This window comes from Cebus imitator, unplaced genomic scaffold (assembly GCF_001604975.1).
Source record: "Cebus imitator isolate Cc_AM_T3 unplaced genomic scaffold, Cebus_imitator-1.0 Scaffold9, whole genome shotgun sequence".
NCBI lineage: Eukaryota > Metazoa > Chordata > Mammalia > Primates > Cebidae > Cebus > Cebus imitator.
The window spans coordinates 12,979,468-13,001,942 of NW_016107324.1; the positions used below are offsets into that span (position 1 = coordinate 12,979,468).

General features: G+C 37.4%; 1 protein-coding gene across 1 annotated transcript in view; it reads left to right on the forward strand.

Annotated features, from left to right (window-relative positions):
- UBR1 (ubiquitin protein ligase E3 component n-recognin 1) overlaps positions 1–22,475 on the forward strand; it is an 85,955-nt gene that overhangs the window by 33,240 nt on the left and 30,240 nt on the right. Inside the window, exons 5-12 of the mRNA XM_017546406.2 lie at positions 1,612–1,742; positions 3,539–3,677; positions 13,082–13,144; positions 13,367–13,490; positions 13,987–14,094; positions 14,673–14,761; positions 16,638–16,736; positions 17,972–18,129. Coding sequence (XP_017401895.1) covers positions 1,612–1,742; positions 3,539–3,677; positions 13,082–13,144; positions 13,367–13,490; positions 13,987–14,094; positions 14,673–14,761; positions 16,638–16,736; positions 17,972–18,129 — 911 coding nt within the window. The remainder of the gene's footprint in view (positions 1–1,611; positions 1,743–3,538; positions 3,678–13,081; positions 13,145–13,366; positions 13,491–13,986; positions 14,095–14,672; positions 14,762–16,637; positions 16,737–17,971; positions 18,130–22,475) is intronic.

The window sequence follows — 22,475 nt, forward strand, 5'->3', positions numbered from 1 at the left end:
ATCTGGTGACTCACACCTGTAATCCCAGCACTTTGGGAGACCCAGGCAGGAGGCTTATTTGAAGCCAGGAATTAGACACCAACCTGGGCAACATAGTGGTTTTGTATATGAAAATCCTTAGGAATCCATAAAGAGTTGTTTTTTATTCTGTTTATATGGTGTATTGCACTGATTGATTTTTAGATGTGAAAACTATGTACTTTATTTTATATCGTATGAAAAACTATGCTGGCTGGGTGCAGTGGCTCACACCTGTAAACCCAGCACTTTGGAGGGCTGCAGTGAGTGGATCACTTGAGGCCAGAAGACCCCATCTCTACAAAAAATTAAAAAATTAGCCAAATGTGGTAGTACATGCCTGTAGTCCTAGCTACTCAGGAGGCTGGGGTGGGAGGGAAACAAAAGTAATTTTTGTTACATTATCTTGTATCTCATATCCTGCAATCTTGCTGATCTTTTTTCATTATTTTTTACATCCTGGCTAATACTTGCTGTTACCTGCGTTATTTATTATAGCCACCTAGGTAGTTGTAAAGTGATATCTCATTGTGATTTGGATTTGTATTCCCTAATGCCTTATGATATGGCGCATTCAAATGCATTTTATAACTGATTGGCTTCAACAAGCTTTTTATTGATATTCTGTGATAAAAAGAACATTTTTTTTTTTCTTTTTTTTGTGGGAGTCAAAAGACCCAGATTTTAGTCATGTTTCTGCTATTTATAAGCTCTGTGATCTTAGGTGGGTTCCTTATCTTTTCCTCGTGGTTAAGCCTATGACATTAAATTTATCATCATAACCATTTTTAAGAATATAATTTAGTAGTGTAGATATTGAGTTCAGTAGTGTTAAGTATATTCACATTGTTGTGTAACAGATCTTAAGAGATTTTTCCATCTTGTGACACTGAAACTCTATACCCAGTCAACAAACTTCCGCTTACCCCCAGCGCTTGGAAACCACTTGTCTATCTTCTGCTTCTATGAATATGACTACTTTAGATGCTTCATATGAGCAGAATCATACAGTATTTGTCCCTCTGTGACTGGCTGGGTTCCATTTCTTTTCAATGTTATTAATACCTGTTCTGCCTTAGAGAGTAGCCATGAGGATCTGTGGAAACAAGTTATGAGAAAAGTCTTTGTAAGCTATAAGGGATAAACAATTATTATGCGATATCATCATAATTAGCTACTCAGAAAGGCAAGGAGGAACGTTCATAAGAGAGTATATCACTAATGGGGAGACTCCTTGGTTCTGCCTCTTTTCTGTCATCAGTAACACCAGCTTGTCTACAGGGGTTAAACTAAACTGATCTAAATACATAGCAACCCTCTTGAGTTCAACTTGAATTTGTTCCTGGAAGATGTAATGAATTCAGCAAAGTGATTATTTTAACTTAATATTACGTTCTTTTATTTTTCTTTTTTTAAAGTTTTTATTGCATTTTAGGTTTTGGGGTACATGTGAAGAACATGTAAGATTATTGCATAGGTACACACATGGCATTGTGGTTTGCGGCCTTCCTCCCCATCACCTAACATTAACATTCTTTATCCATTTATTTGTATATAATCTTGACTAGTATGTTTTTCTGTGCTTTTTAATAGAATTCACGCTGTCCGTTGAATGAAGAGGTAATTGCACAAGCCAGGAAAATATTTCCTTCAGTGATAAAATACATCGTAGAAATGACTATATGGGAAGAAGAAAAAGAACTGCCTCCTGAACTCCAGATAAGGTGGGGAAAATTGTCAAAGGGAGCAAGTTTTACTGATGGTTATTTATATTGCAAAATGTGTGTTTGATAATTGTTTTTGTTATTTACTGCCTAATTCATTATTATTATGAAAAATTCATAGTGACTTTTCTCTTGGGAGTATTTCAGAATATTGGTTTGTATGAGATACTTTGCTGGGCACTATCCAGAAGTTAAGCCAAAAGAACAGTCTATCAGGCAGGAGCTTTGAATTTTTAGGACAAAAAAAAAAGAAAAAAAAAAATTAACATTTTGGGGATCTTGTTCTACATGATTTATAAGGACATAGCAGCCTCTCATCCCAGTAGGTAAGTAAATTGCCCAGTTTGATCGTGGCCTGGACCAATGTCCAGTTTGAGGTTTGTGTGAACAAAGATAGGGACTTTGGAACAGTGTGTCTCCTTTTAGCCCAGGTTTTTAGCTCTTTTCCTGATCAAGAAAAGTTTGATGGGAATGATAAAAGGGCCCTTTATCCTGTGCTTTGGTTTAGGATTATTGCAATTGTAGGGATGTACCTTTTTTTTTTAAGCTAAAACTCAGCAATTTCTAGTAGCCATAAGTCATTTGGTGACAGTAATATTTGCTCTTACCTTACAAATGTAAAAAGGAATTCTGGACCTGTTATGAAGATACACTTTGAGCCGTGTTGAAATTTTTCTACCTCTGTAATATTAGCATTTTCACAAAATTGCAGCACCAATCTAAATAGTCATTGAGTTTATTGGCTATTTTCATTTGTTTTGTTTTTAAAGGGAGAAACAAGTAAGAATTGTAATTAATACAGACATTAAATGTACTATTTTGCCTCTTATTAGTCCAAAAACCACTTGTGGAAATAAGTGTTATGACAAATTGTATCCACAAATATTTTAATTTCCAACAGGTGTTAATGTCAGTTAAATCTTTTAAGACACTTTATGTTGGTAAACATAATGTGAGCCATCTGCTTGTTAAAAAAGGAGGATTGCTTCAGTGTCATTGTGCAAGAGTTAAGGGTAGTATTAAAAATGTACAATTAGGCCGAGGCAGGCTGATCATCTGAGGTCAGGAGGTCGAGACCAGCCTGGCCAACATGGTGAAACACTGTCTCTACTAAAACTACAAAAATTAGCTGGGCATGGTGGTGTGCACCTGTAATGCCAGCTATTCAGGAAGCTGAGGCAGGAAAATCACTTAAATCCGGGAGATGGAGGTTGTAGTGAGCTGAGATGGTGCCATTGCACTCCAGCCTGGGCAATAGAGCAAGACGCCATATCAAAAAATACCAAAAAACCCCAAAAACATGCAGTCACTAAACTGAGGCTTTTGAAAGTAATACGAAAAATTGGGGGAAAAACATGGAAAAGGAAATACTTTTATCAGAGTTTTAAAAAGTCATGGCACTATACCACTTAAATTCTGGGCTGGGTGTGGTGGCTCTTGCCTATCATCATGGCACTTTGGAAGCATGCAGATTGCTTGAGCTTAGGAGTTCACAGCCAGCCTGGACAACATGGCAAAACCCATTTATACAAAAAATACAAAAATTAGCTGGGCATGGTCACACGCGCCTTCAGCCTCAGCTACTTAGGAAGCTGAGGTGGGAGGATTGCTTGAGCCTGGGAGGCAGCGGTTCCAGTGAGTTGAGGTTGTGTCACTGCACTCCAGCCTGGGTGACAGAGTGAGACCCTGTCTCAAAAAAAAAAAAAATTAAATTCTTTATTAGTGTTATGGTGTTATTTACTTTTCCTTTGTTTATTTGTTATTGTATCTATATATAAATATATTTTTTCTAACAGGAAGAAAAATGAAAGATACTATTGTGTCCTTTTCAATGATGAACACCATTCATACGACCACGTCATATATAGCCTACAAAGGGCTCTTGACTGTGAGCTCACAGAGGCCCAGTTGCATACCACTGCCATAGACAGAGAGGTTTGTAGTTTCATTTTGAATTATGTTTCTGTTTTCTATCAGCTTCTGGCAGCCAGGTGTTGACTGAATCCTTGCTCGGTACTGTGCTAGGGACAACCATCCTCTCCATTTATTCCTTACATCCTAGGTAAATTGGTTAGAACTTCAATTTTGTGGGTGTGTATCATAGTTTTAGATAATTATTTGTAACTTTTATCTTTTATTTTAAATAAATAGAAAGTTACTGAATTTATTTGGGAAAGCATAGGTAAGAATGGCAGCTCAACTTTAGTCTGGTCGTATAATTATTTATTGAATGAATGAATAAGTGCATGAATTATGAAAAGTTGATCATTTTGGAAGTCTTAACATGATTTATTTAAATTATTTTTAGAATAGTATTCTATGGCTTAGCTTATTTAACATCCATCCAGAGCAAAATGGGTTCTTTGGGTAATATAAGTATATAAAAGGAATATTAACTTCATCCTTGCCCTTGGGTGCTATATAATCTAGTGTAAGAAATAGCATGACATTAGTAATTTAATTTTTTGATTTTTAATATACTTTTTAAAAACACATGGTTTAATATAGAATTAGAATAGGGGATTAACTTTCTCTGTGTTTCTTATGTATAGCTTATGTGATTGCAAATCATTAATGAAAGAGCAAATAAAATGAAAAAAACAAAAGGATATGAATAACTAGTAATAGCTAACATTTTCGAAGTATTTACATATGTCAGACATGGTATACTTTATATGTAATATCTCATTTAACCCCCATAGCCATAAGTAAACCCTTTGAGATTGATAATATTATTATCTCTATTTCATAAACCTGTGTTTAGTACCTGGAGAATTAAGAGGATCAGTATCTTGGCACACCAGTAACCCATTATGAGTAGATAAGAATTCTGGTTAGAAGGCCGGGTGCGGTGGCTCAAGCCTGTAATCTCAGCACTTTGGGAGGCCGAGGCGGGTGGATCACGAGGTCAAGAGATCGAGACCATCCTGGTCAACATGGTGAAACCCCGTCTCTACTAAAAATACAAAAATTAGCTGGGCATGGTGGCGCACGCATGTAGTCCCAGCTACTCGGGAGGCTGAGGCAGGAGAATTGCCTGAACCCAGGAGGTGGAGGTTGCAGTGAGCCAAGATCGCACCATTGCACTCCAGCCTGGGTAACAACAGCGAAACTCCGTCTCAAAAAAAAAAAAAAAAAAAAGAATTCTGGTTAGAATGTTACTCTTCAAAGTTTAATTTTAACATGAAAAGTTTAATAATTCACATTATTAAAAATGCAGCTGAGCACAGTGGCTCACATCTGTAATCCCAGCACTTTGGGTGGCTGAGGTGGGTGGATCATGAGGTCAGGAGATTGAGACCATCCTGGCTAACATGGTGAAACCCCGTTTCTACTAAAAAAATTACAAAAAATTACCCCAGTGTGGTGGCATGCACCTGTAGTCCCAGCTACTTGGGAGGCTAAGGAGGCAGGAGAATTGCATGAACCTGGGAGGCGGCGGTTGCAGTGAGCCAAAATTGTGCCACTGCACTCTAGCCTGGGCAGCAGAGCGAGACTCCCATCTAAAAAAAAGAAAAAAGAAAGCCGGGCTTGGTGGTTCACGCTTGCAATCCCAGCACTTTGAGAGGCTGAGGTGGACGGATCACAAGGTCAGGAGTTTGAGATCAACCTGGCCAATATGGTGAAACCTCATGTCTACTCAAAATACAAAAAAATTAGCCAGGCATGGTGGTGGGCACCTGTAGTCCCAGCTTCTCTTAGGAGGATGAGGCAGGAGAATCGCTTGAACTCAGGAGGCAGAGGTTGCAGTGAGCCGAGATTATGCCACTGCACTCCAGCCTGGGCAACAGAGGGAGATTCTGTCTCAAAAAAAAAAAAAAAAATGCAGATTCTAGGGGCCAGGTGCCGTGGCTCATGCCTGTACTTCCAGCACTTTGGAAGGCTGAGGTAGGAGGATTGCTTGAGGCCAGGAGTTTGAGACCAGCCTGGGCAACATAGCGAGATTCTGTCTCTACAAAAAAAAACTAAAGCAAAGCAAAATGTAAATTCTGATTTGCTATGGGGTATGCAGTTCAGTTCTTCATTTCTAACAAGTTCCCAGGTGATTTTTGTACTCCCAATTCAAGGAGCACATTTTGGTCAGCCTATGTTTTTTCCAGCATTTTTCTTCTATATAAATAAGTCTCTGTTTGCTCAAAGGCTAAAATAAACAGTTATTTACTGATATGATCAGCATATAAATGTGAGCTGTGTTTTCTCCTAAATTTTGGATGACCTTATAAGTTAGATATAGTCAAGTGGAGGTGTTAAATCTGTGTTAATCATTACTGGTCTCAGATTGACTCTTTCCAGTTTCCTTGTAATTTAACACAGCTCAAGTATTTTAATAAGTGTGTTCTCTGTGGTTGGTAGATTTCTGAAATTAGATTTATTGTAAGGAAGTGAAGAGCCAGCAGTATGAGTGAGTTTTAAGAGGAATGGTTGAAAGCTATATTTATCTGCAGTTAAGAAGATTGAGAAAAAGGAAGGTAAGGCAGTCCTTAAAGATCACAAGAAAGGTGAAGATTTAGCAGGCAAAAGAGCATTCCTACATACCAATAGCAGGCAAGCAGAGAGCCAAAGCATGAATGAACTCGTCCACTCACAATTGCTACAGAGAGAATAAAATACCTAGGAATACAGCTAGCAAGGGAAGTGAAGGACCTCTTCAAGGTAGACTATAAACCACTGCTCAAGAGGACACAAAAAATGGGAAAACATTCCATGTTCATGGATGGGAAGAATCAACATTGTGAAAACGACCATACTGCCCACAGTAATTTATAGATTCAGTGTTATTCCCATTAAACTACTATTAATGTTCTTCACAGAATTAGAAAAAATGATTTAAAAATTCATATGGAACCAAAAAAGAGCCTCAACAGCCAAGACAATTCTAAGCAAAAAGAACAAAGCTGGAGGCATCACACTTTACCCTACTTCAAACTCTGCTACAAGGCTATAGTAACCAAAACAGCATGGTACTGGTACAAAAACAGACCCATAGACCAATGGAACAGAATAGTGAACTGAGAAATAAGACTGCACACTTAGAACCATCTGATCATTGACAAACATGGCAAAAACAAGCAATGGGGAAAGGATTCCCTATTCAATAAGCGGTGCTAGGATAACTGGCTAGTCATATGCAGAAAATTGAAACTGGACCCCTTCCCTATACCTTATATAAAAATTAACTCAAGATAGAGTAGAGACTTAAATGTAATATCCAAAACTGTAAAAACCCTAGAAAATTGGCTGGGCATGGTGGCTCACACCTGTAATCCCAGCATATTGGGAGGCTGAGGTGGGCAGGTCATGAGGTCAAAAGATTGAGATCATCTTGGCCAACATCATGAAACTCCTTCTCTACTAAAAATACAAAAATAAGTTGGACGTGGTGGCACATGCCTGTAGTCTCAGGTACTCAGGAGGCTAAGGCAGGAGAATCGCTTGAACCTAGGAAGTGGAGGTTGCAGTGAACCAAAATCGCGCTGCTGCACTCCAGCCTGGCGACAGAGTGAGACTTCATCTGAAAAAACAAATCCTAGAAAAAAATCTAGGCAGTACCATTCAGGACATAGGCATGGGCAAAGATTTCATTACAAAAACACCAAAAGCAATTGCAACAAAAATAAAAATTGACAAATGGGATCTAATTAAACAGCTTTTGCACAGCAAAAGAAACTGTCATCAGAGTGAACAGACAACCTACAGAATAAGATCACATTTTTGCAATATGTCCATCTGACAAAGATTTAATACCCAGCCTACAATGAACTTAAACAAATTTACAAGAAAAAAACCAACAACCTCACTAAAAAGTAGGCACAGGACATAAACAGACATGAACTTCTCAAAAGAAGACATACTTGCAGCCAGCCAACGTGAAAAAAAACTCAACATCATTGATCATTAGAGAATTGCAGCCATAAAAAGGAATAAGATTGTGTTCTTTACAGGAATGTGGATGGAGCTGGAAGCCGTTATGCTCAGCAAACTTATACAGGATCAGAAAACCAAATACTGCATGTTCTCACTTATAAGTAGAGCTGAATGCTGAGAACACATGACCACTTGGTGGGGAACAACACACTTGGGGCCTGTTGGGGGATGGGGGGGAGAGTGTATCAGGAGGAATCGCTAATGGATCCTGGGCTTAATACCTAGGTGATGGGTTGATCTCTGCAGCAAACCGCCATGGTACATGTTTACCTATGTCACAAACCTGAACATCCTGCACTTGTACCCTGGAACTTAAAAGAAGAAAAAAAAAGGAGGGGGAAGACTAGGAAAGGAGAACCAATCAGAGGAAGAAAGAGAAAAGAAGGCAAAAGAAAGAAAAGCCAAAAATAATGGAAGAAAAAAAACGAAATGGGGTATTTAACAAATAGTTTTTAGTCCTTCAGAATGATACCAGGTTTGATCAGATGTCAATACTTATATTACCATTGGTACACTGTAGTTATAGGCTATAGAAGGAACTTTAAAGGTTAATCAGGCTCATGATTTTCAACTACAGTACTAGTTGTATAAAGTAAAACCTACTTGGGATGTTGGATTTTCACAATAATTATTAGATGTATGTTTATACCCTGTCTCATTCGGAAAACATTAGGTGGCTATAATCAAAAAGACCTTAAAAGACAATCTTTAAATATTCTTCTTAGGAGAAAAATGGAGCCTTTGTTTTTGTCCTAGTATGATCCTGTTTGGTGATAAAGTGAGTATTAAGATGTAAGATAGGGCTGCGTGTGGTGGCTCACACCTGTAATCCCAGCACTTTGGGAGGCTGAGGCGGGCAGATCACCTGAGGTCAGGAGACCAGCCTGGCCAATATGGCAAAACCCCATCTTTACTAAAAATACAAAATTAGCCTGGCATGGAGGTGCATGCCTGTAATCCCAGCTACTCAGAAGGCTGAGGAAGTAGAATCACTTGAACCTGGGAGGTGGAGGTTGCAGTGAGCCAAGATTGCACCATTTCAGTCTAGCCTGGGCAACAGAGCAAGATTCTATCTCTTAAAAAAAAAGATGTAAGATAGGAAATAGTGAAAAACCACTGCAGTTGGCCGTCCTCATACTGAGAGCACAGTATCCTTGGTCCTCTAACTTGTGCTTTGAGCACTTAGAGAGTTTGTTTCTCTGATTGCTTGGCTTGTTGGACAACTCTCATTCTTAGACATTTTTTTTTCCTGTGTTAACCCAAAATCTGTCTCCATGTGCTTTCAGACTAATTTTTTTAAAACAACCCAGAAGAGGTCTTCTTTTGCTTTCAGACAGTAACCCATCAAATAGTTTTTAAAGACTATAATTTCTTATGTTTGTTTTCTTCTAATGTTCTATGATAATAAGCTCATACTGATCAAGCTCTATTTCCTTCTCTCCACCTCTTCCCCCTAGGTAAATAATAGTTTATCAGAGATTATCTTAAAATGTGGTACTATAAATCATTTCACTAAACATTTATTAAAGCACTTTGAGGAAATACAAAGATGAATCAGATTGAATCTGCCTTCAAATGATTATTCTATACTGTTCTTATGAAAGAAACAGGCATTCAAGAGAAATTTTACATATGTAATGGTGTTCTTTTTAAGTTCACATTAAAAAAAATAATTTATTTTAAGAGACAGGGTCTCACTATGTTGCCCACACTTATCTTGAACTCCTGGGCTCAGATGATTTGCCCATCTTGGCCTCCCAAAGTTCTGGGATTACAGGTGTGAGCCACTGTGCCTAGCCCCCAGGTCATATTTTTGCCATCTTATGTACATGGTTAATATTGCAGATTATAAGAGAAAATCTTGGTAGATACCAAGATATATTCTGGGAAGATTACTGTAAGCTACCATGATCTTAGGACTCTTAGAAGACACATACCAGTAGGGTAAACCAGTGTCCCAGGAGAAGAATTGGCTTGGGAAAGCATGGGGCTGTGCTTTGTTGGTTTTCATATGGAATGGAAAGATCTGTGTCTCCCAGTCTTTGCCCTATCTCTTCCTAGTCTTATTCCTGTTACTGCTCTCCTCTGTAGTCAAAGTGGAGAAGGCCTGTAGCTACAGCTAATCTACTTACTCATAGGTTGTCTTGTTTTGGGGGTCCAAAGACTCCATAAGGCGATGGTGATTCCAAGAAAAGTTTTTTAATAAATGATTATTCAGAAGGTAAAATAGGACATGAGATAAGGTTGTACACCCAATTAAGGTGAAAAATGTACTCCTTGGCTAGAAGAAACTCTTGCAGTTAGTCTGTTTTACAAACCCTTAAAGATACACTCTTGTAGTTCTGTGTTTTCAGCTATAGTATGAGGATAAAGGTAACCTATTAGAAATCACTTGGAAATACTTTTTTTTTTCAGAGTAGACATGCCAGCCCAAACCTAGGAAATCAGAATTAGGAGTATGGAGAAGAGAAGAGGAAAGAAATGACCGCGTACTTTGAAAACACTGCCTCCCTCCAGTTGATCTACACCCACCCCCATTTTTTGGTCACTAAGAAAGGTTATTTTTATTGGATTTCTGTAGTCCCAGCTACTTAGGAGGCTGAGTCTGGGAGTTGAAGGCTGTCGTGAGCTTTGATCACACCACTGTCTTCCAGCCTGGACTACAGAGTGAGACTCCATCTCCATTCATTCATTCAATAAAATTTTTAATGGTGGTAAAATCTACATAACAAAATATACCATTTTAATCTTTTTCTAGGGGTACAGTATACTAGTGTTAACTATGTGCATTGTTATACAGCAGATCTCTAGAACTTTTCCATCTTGCAGAACTAAAACTTTATATTCATTGAACAATTCCCCCTTTTACCCTCCCTCTAGCCCCTGGCAACCACCAATTCTGCTTTCTAAGAGCTTGACTATTTTAGATAGCTCATATAAGTGGGATCATGCAGTATTTGTCTGTTTGTGACTGGTTTATTTCACTTAGTATAATGTCCTCAAAGTTTATCCATATTTTATCAAGTGATGGGATTTCTTTCTTTTTTAAGGCTGAATAAATAATATTGTACTATGTGTGTAATATTATATCATATACATATAAAATACACACATTTTGCCAAGTGGTGGGATTTCTTTTTTAAGGCTGAATAGTGTTATACTATGTGTGTAATATATATTTATATACAAATGTTACATTTGTATATAAATATATATTTTTTACTGTATATACACACATACATATATATGGTATATACATACATAGAGTATATGGCATATATGGCATATATATATACACACAGATTACAGTTTTGTATTGTATACACTATGTATGCACACACATCATATTTTGTTTACCTGTGCATCTTGTCAATGGACACTTGGGTTGCTTCCACCTTTTGCTATTGTGAATAATGCTCTTATGAACATGGATCCACAAATGTTCGTTCAAGTCCTTGCTTTCAGTTCTTTTGGGTACATGCCCATAAGTGGAACTGCTGGATCATATAAGAATTCTATTTCTAATTTCTTGAGGAACAACCATACCGTTTTCCATAGCAGCTGCACCATTTTATATATTCTCCAGCAGTGCACAAGGGTTTCTCCACATCCTTGTTAATACTTGTTATTAGTGTTTTTTTTTATAGCCAACTCATTTTTTTTCCCATAGCTTATTGGGGTACAGGTGGTATTTGGTTACATGAGTAAGTTCTTTAGTGGTGAGATTTTAGTGCACTCATCACCTGAGCAGTATATACTGTACCCTATTTGTGGTCTCTCATCCCTCGTCCCTCTCCAACCCTTCCCCCCAAGTCCCCAAAGTTCATTCTATTATTCTTATGTGTTTGCATCCTCATAGTTTAGCTCCCACATATCAGTGAGAATATATGATGTTTGGTTTTCTATTCCTGAGTTACTTCACTTAGAATAATAGTCTCCAGTCTCATCCAAGTTGCTGCAAATGCCGTCAGTTCATTCCTTTTTATGGCTGAGTAATCGTCCATCGTGTGTGTGCACGCATATGTGTATGTGTATACACCACAGTTTCTTTATCCAGTCATTGACTGATGGGCATTTGAGTTTGTTCCATGATTTTGCAATTATGAACTGTGCTGCTATTAACATGCATATGCAAGTATCTTTCATATAATGACTTCCTCTGGATAGATAGCCAGTAGTGAGAGTGAGTATTTGAGGTGTCTCCCAGGTCCTGCAGGAGCAGTTTGCTTTCTTCAGAAGGTCTGTGGGTCCTCTCTGGATTCCTGGTTTGTTCTTGCAGTTGTTAAAATTCTGGAGTTAAAATTCATGATGTGAGCCTCCATGCACTGCTCCATCCATCTGAGTCGGAGCTACAATCTACTCCTGCCTCCTGTCCGCCATGATCAGCAGCCAACTCTCCTGTCATTTTTTGATAGCAGCCAAAAAATATGGATATGAGGTCGTTTTCTTCCCCCGGTTTATTGAGATGCACTGCTTTAGGTTAATTGCCAGCATCACATAAAGTCATTGAGCTAGAGTTCATACAACTATTCTTGTCTTATCTGTTCTTTTAAAAATCTCTTACAGCCTGAGTTTTTGTGCATTTTTCTTTTTCTGTAATGGCAACCTTACTGGTGTAATGAGTAGTCCAAATATATTTGGATAGTTCTTATGCTTATGTCCTAAGGAGCTTAAGAGGGACTATTATAGGATGGCTAGAAGTGCAGACTCTGGAGATGAACTACTTGTCATGTATCTCTGAATCTGTCACTTGCTAACTTTCTGATTTGGAGATACATTAATTCTGTTTTGTTTTTCTTTTTGTCATCTGTAAAATGGGGTGTACCTTCTTCATAGGGTGATTGTAGAGGTTAAATGAGGAAGACAGTGCTTCCTGACTTTATTCAAATGGCATACATAGAAAATGATAAATTTTTATAGATGGGTAAAAGAATGAGCTACAAAGGAAATTCTACATAGAGCTTGCATGACTGCCTCCAGGACTGGTGGAATCAGTAGTTGTTATACTTCCAGCCTGTTAATAGGCCACAAGTATATATTAGGATACATGTTAAGGAGCTGTGAATTCCTTCATAAAGAATATTTTAAACACATAGCGGAAGTTTAGAAAACCTGAGTCATTGTTTCATATAAGTAGAGAGAACACTAAAGTAACTAAAGAAGGGGCATTCTTGCAGGCAAGAAACTCAGTATCTTAAATTACAGAACATCTCTCCTAGAGGCATTGAAAGTTCTCATACTTCATAAAGGTGTGAAACATTTGTATCTGTCTTTCAGGTATTGTTCCAGTAACTTAAAACTTTTAGTCAACAAGTGCTTAGTAATTGAGAGCTCATTAAGTATTTGGGCTACATATTGGTTATTGATTGTGGTTATCATTTCACTACCTAATTCTCACTTTTGTCTATAATTAGGGTCGTCGGGCTGTTAAAGCAGGTGGTTATGCTGCTTGCCAGGAAGCAAAGGAAGATATAAAGGTAACTTCCTGAATTAGGGGGAAAAAGAGACGTTAAAGACAAATGTACACTATAAGAACTCAAGTAAAATGATTTGAGTGATATTGTTGAAGTGGTTTGGGGCACCTAGATGCAGAGATTTGGAACTGACTGGGTTATGTGATTTCTTTTTTTGAAGTCTAGATCCCTCAGCTGAAAGCAAGTTTTAAATGCTAGTTTTTTGGTTTGTTCCCTCATTTGTAGAGTCATTCAGAAAATGTCTCTCAACATCCACTTCATGTAGAAGTATTACACTCAGAGATTATGGCTCATCAGAAATTTGCTTTGCGTCTTGGTTCCTGGATGAACAAAATTATGAGCTATTCAAGTAAGCATACCTCCTGTTTTTCTTGTTTCTGATAAAATATTTGTGTTTTTTATAGCCACAAATTTTAAAATGCCATTTGTGTATGAAATAAAGTTTTTTTTGGTTTATACACTTCGTTAATTTTCAGGATTGCATTTCAGATGCATAATATCATAAGGTATTATTTCAAGTGCACAGTATCAAGTACTATCTTTTTATTGGTTGAGTCTTTGATATTGACAGAATTATTCTTTACATCAAATGTGGGAGGACTACTGTTAGTCTTTTTATATGTTATTATAGGAAATGTACTTTTAGGAGAAATATTATAAGAAAAAAAATTATGGCTAAGTATAGTGGCTTATGACTGTAATCCCAGCACTGTGAGAGGCTGAGGCAGGAAGATCGTTTGAGCCCAGGAGTTCAAGACCAGCCTGGGCAACAAAGCGAGACCAATCTCTATTTAAAAAAAAAAAGAATACAAGTTGTTTAATTGTGTGACCTCTTTTGTTTATAGGTGACTTTAGGCAGATCTTTTGCCAAGCATGCCTTAGAGAAGAACCTGGCTCAGAGAATCCCTGTCTCATAAGCAGGTTAATGCTTTGGGATGCAAAGCTTTATAAAGGTAAGTAGACAGTTGCTTATGCTGTTTGTTGGGAAGCAAAGGAAGATTATGACCTTAAACTAGAGCTGTAATATCTTTTATTTATTAAATTAGTTATTAAATCTGTGATTTTGATTGATAAGAGATTACATGTGAATATAAAGTTTAATCAGTCAGTATGTATTCTTTGGTGTTAAAACCCAGGGATGTTGTGTTTTAAGTACACAGCCTTTTTATTTAGTGAGTGCCAGTCAAAATGGTGTTTATGTCTATACATATATCTATATATTCATGTAGTGCCATTATTGAATGGCAAAAAAAAAAAGCTGTTTTTGTTGTGAAAATCTACATGAAGAACAAAACACAAAAGTCAAGAGAAAAGCTAAAAGCATGGAAAAGGAAAAGTACGGAATTAGAGTACTTTTGAGTTAAATAGAAAATGAAAAGGTTGGGAGAGGATAAATTGAAGTGTAAGATGAAGTGGTGGGAGAGGTGCATATGAAATAATTCTAATATTCTGCCACTCTAATACCTGGAATGTTTTTGGTTTTTGCCTTGGTGATTTCCTCTTATTCCACTCTCCCCAAAATAATCTATAGGTGCCCGTAAGATCATTCATGAATTGATCTTCAGCAGTTTTTTTATGGAGATGGAATACAAAAAACTCTTTGCTATGGAATTTGTGAAGGTAATTATTTATAAATTACTTATCAATAAATAGAAATAGGCAGTTTTTATAAACGAATTAATAGAAACAGGGATAATTATGAATCAAGAATTAAATGTCATTATATATTTCTTTGTCAAAAGTTAGTTCTTGGCCCTGCAGGTTGGCTCACGCCTGTAATCCTAGCACTTTGGGAGTCCGAAGTGGGTGGATCATTTGAGGTCAGGAGTTCAAGACCGGCCTGGACAACTGGTGAAACTCCATCTCTACTAAAAATATAAAAACTAGCCAGGCATGGTGGCAGGCACCTGTAGTCCCTGCTGCTCAAGAGGCTGAGGCAGGAAAATCACTTGAACCTGGAAGGCAGAGTTTGCAATGAGCCAAGATCAAGCCACTGCACTCCAGCATGAGTGACAGAGAGACGCTTCATCTCCAAAAAAAGAAAAAAGTTCGTTCTCATACATTGCATAAACATTTTCACAAATGTCATTTGGTAGTATGGAAACAGGATTCTTGGAGAAGAGATAGGTGGAAAATAACCTACTGACCCAGAGCAAAGGGAGGTTATCACATTCACATGTGCATTCAATCTTTCTAATCATTTATTTGCCTGTTAGTAAAATTACAATAAGAATAGAAGTGAGTAATTGAAAAGGATAGCAGAAAAGAAGAACAGATGTGCATGCTAAAGCAGGGGACAGGAATTAGGTGGCCAAGAGTTCTATTTAATTGTTGGAAGCTAAAATGCAAGGCTAACCTTTACAGCTTTTTAATGTTTTATTAATCTATCGTATATATCTTACCTTATTGTGTTTTTTTTTTGTCTACCTGCCAAATTAGATTGCAAGGTTATACAAATCAGGGACTCCTCTGAATCTTTTACTTTGCCTTATATAAAGGTATCCAATGAATACTTGTTGATTTCTTCTGATTTTGGGTTGCAGGCAATTCTGTAAGACTTAAGATACATATGGGACCGAAGATGGAATTAGGAGCAGAGAAAGAAATAATGATTGTTGTAGGCAAATGACACTGTGGGATAAGATACCTGCATTCCCTGGATTTTATATTCAGACTAACTAAGACATTTATTGTATGTCTTATCTTTCAGCAGTGATGGCAACTCAAGATTTTCTCTTCCAAAACTCTTTAGATAGAGAATATTGGACCATATGTGTGATCTGAAATGAAATTTTGTTTTCTTATACAAAAGCTAATCTCCCTACTTAGATGATTTTTTTTTTCATACACCATGGTTACACCTTAAACTTTGTAGGAATTCCAGAGGGTAAAATTAATTACATAGGTTAAGTATCCAACTTTGTGCCTTACACATGTAGATGCTTGTTATGTGACTGAGTATATTACTATTTTTGTTCTCCCAGCATATCAGGGTTGTTTTGCAACTGTTATGCACCAGAATGGGAAAGAAGTTATTTACAGCCAGGATCCATTCTGTTTAAGGCTAGATTCAGTCTGATTGGTTGGTTTTTCTGAATTATATCAGCTGTTAAATACTTTGAATATATCTCCTGCCCTATACCATTAGAGTAGAAGCTGCTAAAGATTGCCTCAGATTCTGTTTGGAGAAAGGATAAAGTATACTATTACAGTCCTCTGTTTTTTTTTTTTTTGTTGTTGTTGTTTTTAACCGCCCCCTCCCCACCATGTGTATGTTTTAATAGTTTCCACTCCTATCTGCTAAATTCAGTAGGTGAATTTTTACTTGATTCGTTGTTTTTCTCCTTCTAAGATATTTTTGCTGATCTTGCCTTAATAAATAGGAATTATATTACTTGACATTTTATAGACAGAAACAAACTTGTAGCAGTTGTTAAAATTGGGATTTTTAAAAGTCTTTAGTAGTGATTTGTGATTGATTCTCTATATATTTCAGTATTATAAACAACTGCAGAAAGAATATATCAGTGATGATCATGACAGAAGTATCTCTATAACTGCACTTTCAGTTCAGATGTTTACTGTTCCTACTCTGGTATGTATTGATTATTCCTTTTCAGTCTTCCCAAGTAAAACTTGTTTTGCTTTGTAAGAATTTCACTTAATGTTTAATCAAATTAGAACAATGTTAGAATCACTAAGTTGGGCTCTGTGAATTCTTCATTGGTACCCAAGGACTAGTTAACGAGGCACTGCCTTGGTTCACATGTCCTAGTCAATGCAGATAACACCTACAGCTGGTTTCTTACTCTCTAGAGTACCTTAGTAACTTAGGAATGTTGCCTTTTCAATACCAAAAATATTTTAAGAATTGTTTGTAGGTAGATAGAGGAAGATAAAACTAAGAAGCCGGAGGGTGTGCCTGTCAAGCATTTGGGGGAGATGGTGGTACATAGGCCTGGGAGGAGAGTGGAAGATTCTGCTTCCTTTGTATACTTACTTATTTATTTTCCTTCCTTCCTTCCTTCCTTCCTTCCTTCCTTCCTTCCTTCCTTCCTTCCTTCCTTCCTTCCTTCCTTCCTCCTTCCTTCCTTCCTTCCTTCCTTCCTTCCTTCCTTCCTTCCTTCCTTCCCTTCCTACCTCCCTACCTCCCTNTCCTTCCTTCCTTCCTCTCTCTTTCTTTCCTTCCTCTCTCTTTCTCTCTTTCCTTTCTTACTTTCTTTCTTTTCTTTTCTTTCTTTTCTTTTCTCTTTTCTTTTTCTTTTTTCTTTGACACAGTCTTGCTTGTGTTGCCCCGGCTGGAGGTGCAGTGGGATGATCTTGGCTCACTGCGGCCACGACCTCCTGGGTTCAAGTGATCTCATGCTTCAATCACCCAAGTAGCTGGGATTACGGGCGTGCATCACCATGCCCGGCTAATTTTTATATTTTAGTAGAGACAGCTTTTCACCATGTTGGCCAGGCTAGTCTCAAACTCCTGACCTCAGGTGATCTGCCTGCCTCTGCCACCCATAGTGCTGGGATTACAGGCTTGAGCCACCACAAACCCGGCTTAATTGTGTGATTACTGATGATAAACATTTATCTAGATAATGTGTATAATGGATTTGGGGTATCCAGATATATGTTGTCTAGTCATGGAGGAGTAGGGAATTTTTCCTTTTAGAAAATAACTTCTTTGTAGTTGCTATGCAGTGAGACTAAGGACTGTGTTTAACATTCAGTAACAAACATTTATTAAAAATGACTTACTAACCAAAAGAATGAATAAATCAAGTCCATACCACAATGAGTTAATGCTAAAGACAATATTCTTGAAATATTCTGCAGGCTCGACATCTTATTGAAGAGCAGAATGTTATCTCTGTCATTACTGAAACTCTACTAGAAGTTTTACCTGAGTACTTGGACAGGAACAATAAATTCAACTTCCAGGGTTATAGCCAGGACAAATTGGGAAGAGTATATGCAGTAATATGTGACCTAAAGTAAGTTGTTCAAGTTAAAAGTGAAGGCACCTGTTAAACTCAGTGTGCTTATTTGCTCTGTCTTATAAGTAATCCTCTGATCATTTTACTTACCTAGAATTCTCTTTATAATGATGGCAAGTGCAAAGAACTGTTACTGCCTTGGGTTAATAAATGTCTTCAGTAAAGGCTTCTTATTGAGTTGTAAAACCTGGTTAATAAAGAAAGTATTGTGGGGAGACCTCTTACAGGAACTTGGGGTCTCCTGGAATCACCAAATGCATTTCCATTGTAATTACCTTACTTTTCACTCACTTCCACTTACATGCTTTGGTTTTGTCCTTCCTGTATAGTCTCTTTGTGCATAGTTTCAGATAATCTATTGATGTAAATTTCTTTCTTTTTCTTTTACTTATTTTCTTTTTTCTTTCTTTCTTTCTTTACTTTCTTTCTTTTTTTTTTTTTTTTTTTTTTTTTTTTTTTTTTTTTTTTTTTTTTTTTTTGATACAGCATCCTGCTGTTGCCCAAGCTGGAGTGCAGTGATGCAAACATGGCTCACTGTAGTCTCAACCTCATGGCCTCAACCTCCCATGTAGCTGGGACCACAGGCATGTCCCACCACACCTGGCTAATTTTTTATTGTTCTGTAGAGATGAAGTCTCACTTTTTGTTGCTCAGGCTAATTTCAACCTCCTGGGCTCAAGCAGTCCTTCTGCTTTGGCCTGTGAAAGTGTTGGGATTAGAGGCATGAGCTACCACACCTAGCTATAAACGGTTTTTAAACTCCCTTTTTCCTATACAGTTGATTCTCCCTATCTGTGGGTCAACCAACCACAGACTGAAAATACTCCATTTAAAAAAATTGCATCTATATCAGACCAGCCTGGAAAGCATAGCAAGACCTTGCTTCTACAAAAAATAAAAATAAAAATTAGCCAGGTATGGCAGTGCAAGCCTTTATTCCTAGCTTCTCAGGATGCAGAGGCGAGATCATTTGACTCCAGGAGTTTGAGGTTACAGTAAACTATGATCATGCCACTGCGTTCCAGCCTGGGCAGCAGAGTGGGATTCTATCTCTAAAAAAATAAAATCAAGTTTAGTAAATTGTTTTGGTTCATCTTCAGTATAAGTAGAGATGGTAGGTAAATTCAGTAGTTAATCAATATGTAGCCACTGTGATTGAAATTTGTTCCTTATCCAAATTGTGCAAAAATGAGAGGTTGTGCAAAACAAAAACTGCTAATGGCAGTACTTAAAGTTATTGTTAAGTCAGTGAATATCCTTGGTCTACTTTATAGAAAAAAAAGAATCTCTCTACTGTGGCTGTCATTACTGTGAAGTATTTTTATAACTGAGTTATTTTTATATCCAGATAAGTGGTGCATATAGTCTCTGACTATAGTTAGTCTCTAAGGTGAATAATTTCGAGCCAGCACATCCCTAAATACCTGCCCTTATAGTAGAACTTTAAGGTCCCTGGTTTGGATGGCAACTTTAAATCTTCTGATGCTTACAATTCCTCCCCTACACCCCATCCTAAATATGGATGTCTCTAGTGACCAGGGGAAGGGAAAATTAACACATTTTGGGACCCTGTTTGACAGGTACTGTGTAATTCACTCTCACAAGGATCCTGTGAAATTTATTAGTAACTATGTGCCGAGGAGCTTTAGTTATTTTACCTGATTTTATTCTTGCATCGTTCTTAGAAGGTAGTTGATACAGTCTTCCTTTGTAGATTGTAAATATGTGCCTAAGGTCACAAAGCTAGTAAGTGGCAGAACCGAGATATGATCATAAACACTTTTTATCTGTAAAACTCATGTTCCTTTCATTATATCATGTAGCCTCACAGGATACATAAACAGCAACACAAGACCTGCTCTGAAACCTGGCCTAAAACACTAATCACAAAAACCCTTTATTTAGCAAATAATTTGTGTTCACTCTTTTCTCAGTCTCTCATTGTAGAAATTCTGCAGTCACATCTTAGTCTTTCCTTACATATTTATTTACTAATTTCCCCCGAATCCTCGTTTTTAAATAAGTTAGAAAATAACCATACTTAATGTATTTTGTTTCCAGGATAAAGTCTAAATTCTGTCAGAACTTGTAGGTGTTTATCTGACTGTACCTCAGCATGAAATAACTTTGTTGGTACTAGTAGGTACTCTGTTCAGCTTGCCTTAGGAAATTTTCCTTCTCTCAAAACAGCACATTCCAACTTTGGATAGCTTCTTCCAACTATTATAAAGTTTCTTATTGCATATTGAACATATTTTTTGTGGCTTTTATTTTCTGGTTCTAGTTCTCTCTTTGTCCATTCAGAACAACTTCAGTTCTCCTTTAACTTGAAGAAGTATTTAAAGTCAGCAGTCATATCTGCCAAGTCTTTTATATATTGTTACATTTATTTCTTTAACTTTTCCTATTTCATGTTGGTTAAAATTACTTCTAAATCATTATCCTTTTCTACTGAACCTGTTCTGGGTGCATGTATACTGTTTATGTGCCAAGAAATGAGCATAGCACTATAACTGAGATCTGCCCAGTAAAATATAGAAGGGAGGGATTACTACCTCTCTTATTCTAAAAAATATATGCCTATTAATTTAGTTTTGTCACTTGCTCCATGGGAGGTATCTCATGGGGTACTTGGTTTCTCAGTTGCTAATTTATTGTGGAAATGCAACTTGGAAAAGAGATGCAGTTGAATCTTGGTTCTATTGGGGAACGATATTATTCTTTTATTACTTCAACCTCTTCCTGTGTTCCATTTCCAGAAAGTATAGTACACTCTCAAACCAAATCAGTCCCTTATTGTCTCACCCTTTCCACGCTTTTCTTCCTCTTGTCCCATTGCTTTTGCCACGTATTTTTTTCTACAGACTCCGTTTCCTTCTCTTCCTTACATTTTTGTTTGTTCCAATCTCTTATATCTTCTTTACTTAGTAGGTAATCTATAGAGGTCACTCATGAGCTATGTGAGATTGCTAGAAACCAAAAATGTAAATTGTGTTCTAGATCAGTGCTTCTCAAATTTTAATGTGAATGCAAATCATCTGGGGAGCTGCCTTTTTTTTTTTAACTTTTATTTTGAGTTCAGGGATACATTTGCAGGCTTCTTACATAGGTAAACTTGTGTCACGGGGTTTGTTGTAAAGATTATTTCATCACCCAGGTGTTAAGCCTAGTGCCCATTAGTTATTTTTCCTGATCCTCTCCGTCCTCCCAACCTCTATCCTCCGATAGCCCCCAGTGTGTGTTTTTCCCCTCTGTGTGTCCATGTGTTCTCATCATTTAGCTCCCACTTGTAAGTGAGAAGATGTGGCATTTGGTTTTCTGTTCCTGCTGTAGTGTGCTAAGGATAATGGCCTCTAGCTCCATTCATGTTTTCAGAAAAAACATGATCTCATTCTTTTTCTGGCTGCATAGCGTTCTGTGGTATGTATGTACCACATTTTCTTTATCCAGTCTGTCATTGATGGGCATTTAGGTTGATCCCATGTCTTTGCTATTGTGAATGTGCTGCAGTGAACGTATGTGTGCATGTGTCTTTATAACAGAATGAATTATATGCCTTTAGATGAATACCCAGTAATGAGATTGCTGGGTATTTCTGTTTTTAAGCGTTCAAGGAATTGTTACACTGTCTTCCACAATGCTTGAATTAATTTATGCTCCCACCAACAGTGTATAAGCATTCCTTTTCCCCTGCAGTCTCCCCAGCGTCTGTTACTTTTTACTTTTTAATAGTAGCCATTCTGACTGGTGTGATATGCTACCTCATTGTGGTTTTGACTTGCATTTTTCTAATGATGAGTGATGTTGGGCTTTATTTCATGTGATTGTTGACCGCATGTATGTCTTCTTTTAAAAAGTGTTCTGTTCATATCTTTTGCCCACTTTTTAATTTTTTTTTCCTTCTAAATTTTGTTTATGTTCCTTATAGATGCTGGCTATTAGGCCTTTGTCAGATGCATAGTTTGCAAAAATTTTCTCCCATTTTGTTGATTGTCTCTTCACTCTGTTGATAGTTTCCTTTGCTGTGCAGAAGAAAATCATCTGGGGAGCTTTATAAAATTCAGATTCTGGGGCTAATTGTGTTGGCTCATGTGCTTTCTAAGGCTGAGGCAGGAGGATTGCTTGAGACCAGGAGGTTGCAACCAGCCTGGGAAACATAGTGAGACTTTATCTCTACAAAAAAATAAAATTACCTAGGTTTGGTGGCATGTGTCTGTAGTCTTAGCTATTGAGGATGCTGAGGCAGAAGAATTACTTGAGCTCAAGAGTTTGAGGCTGCAGTGAGCTATGATCGCACCACTGCACTCCAAGCTGGGCAACAGAGTAAGGCCAAGTTTCAAAAA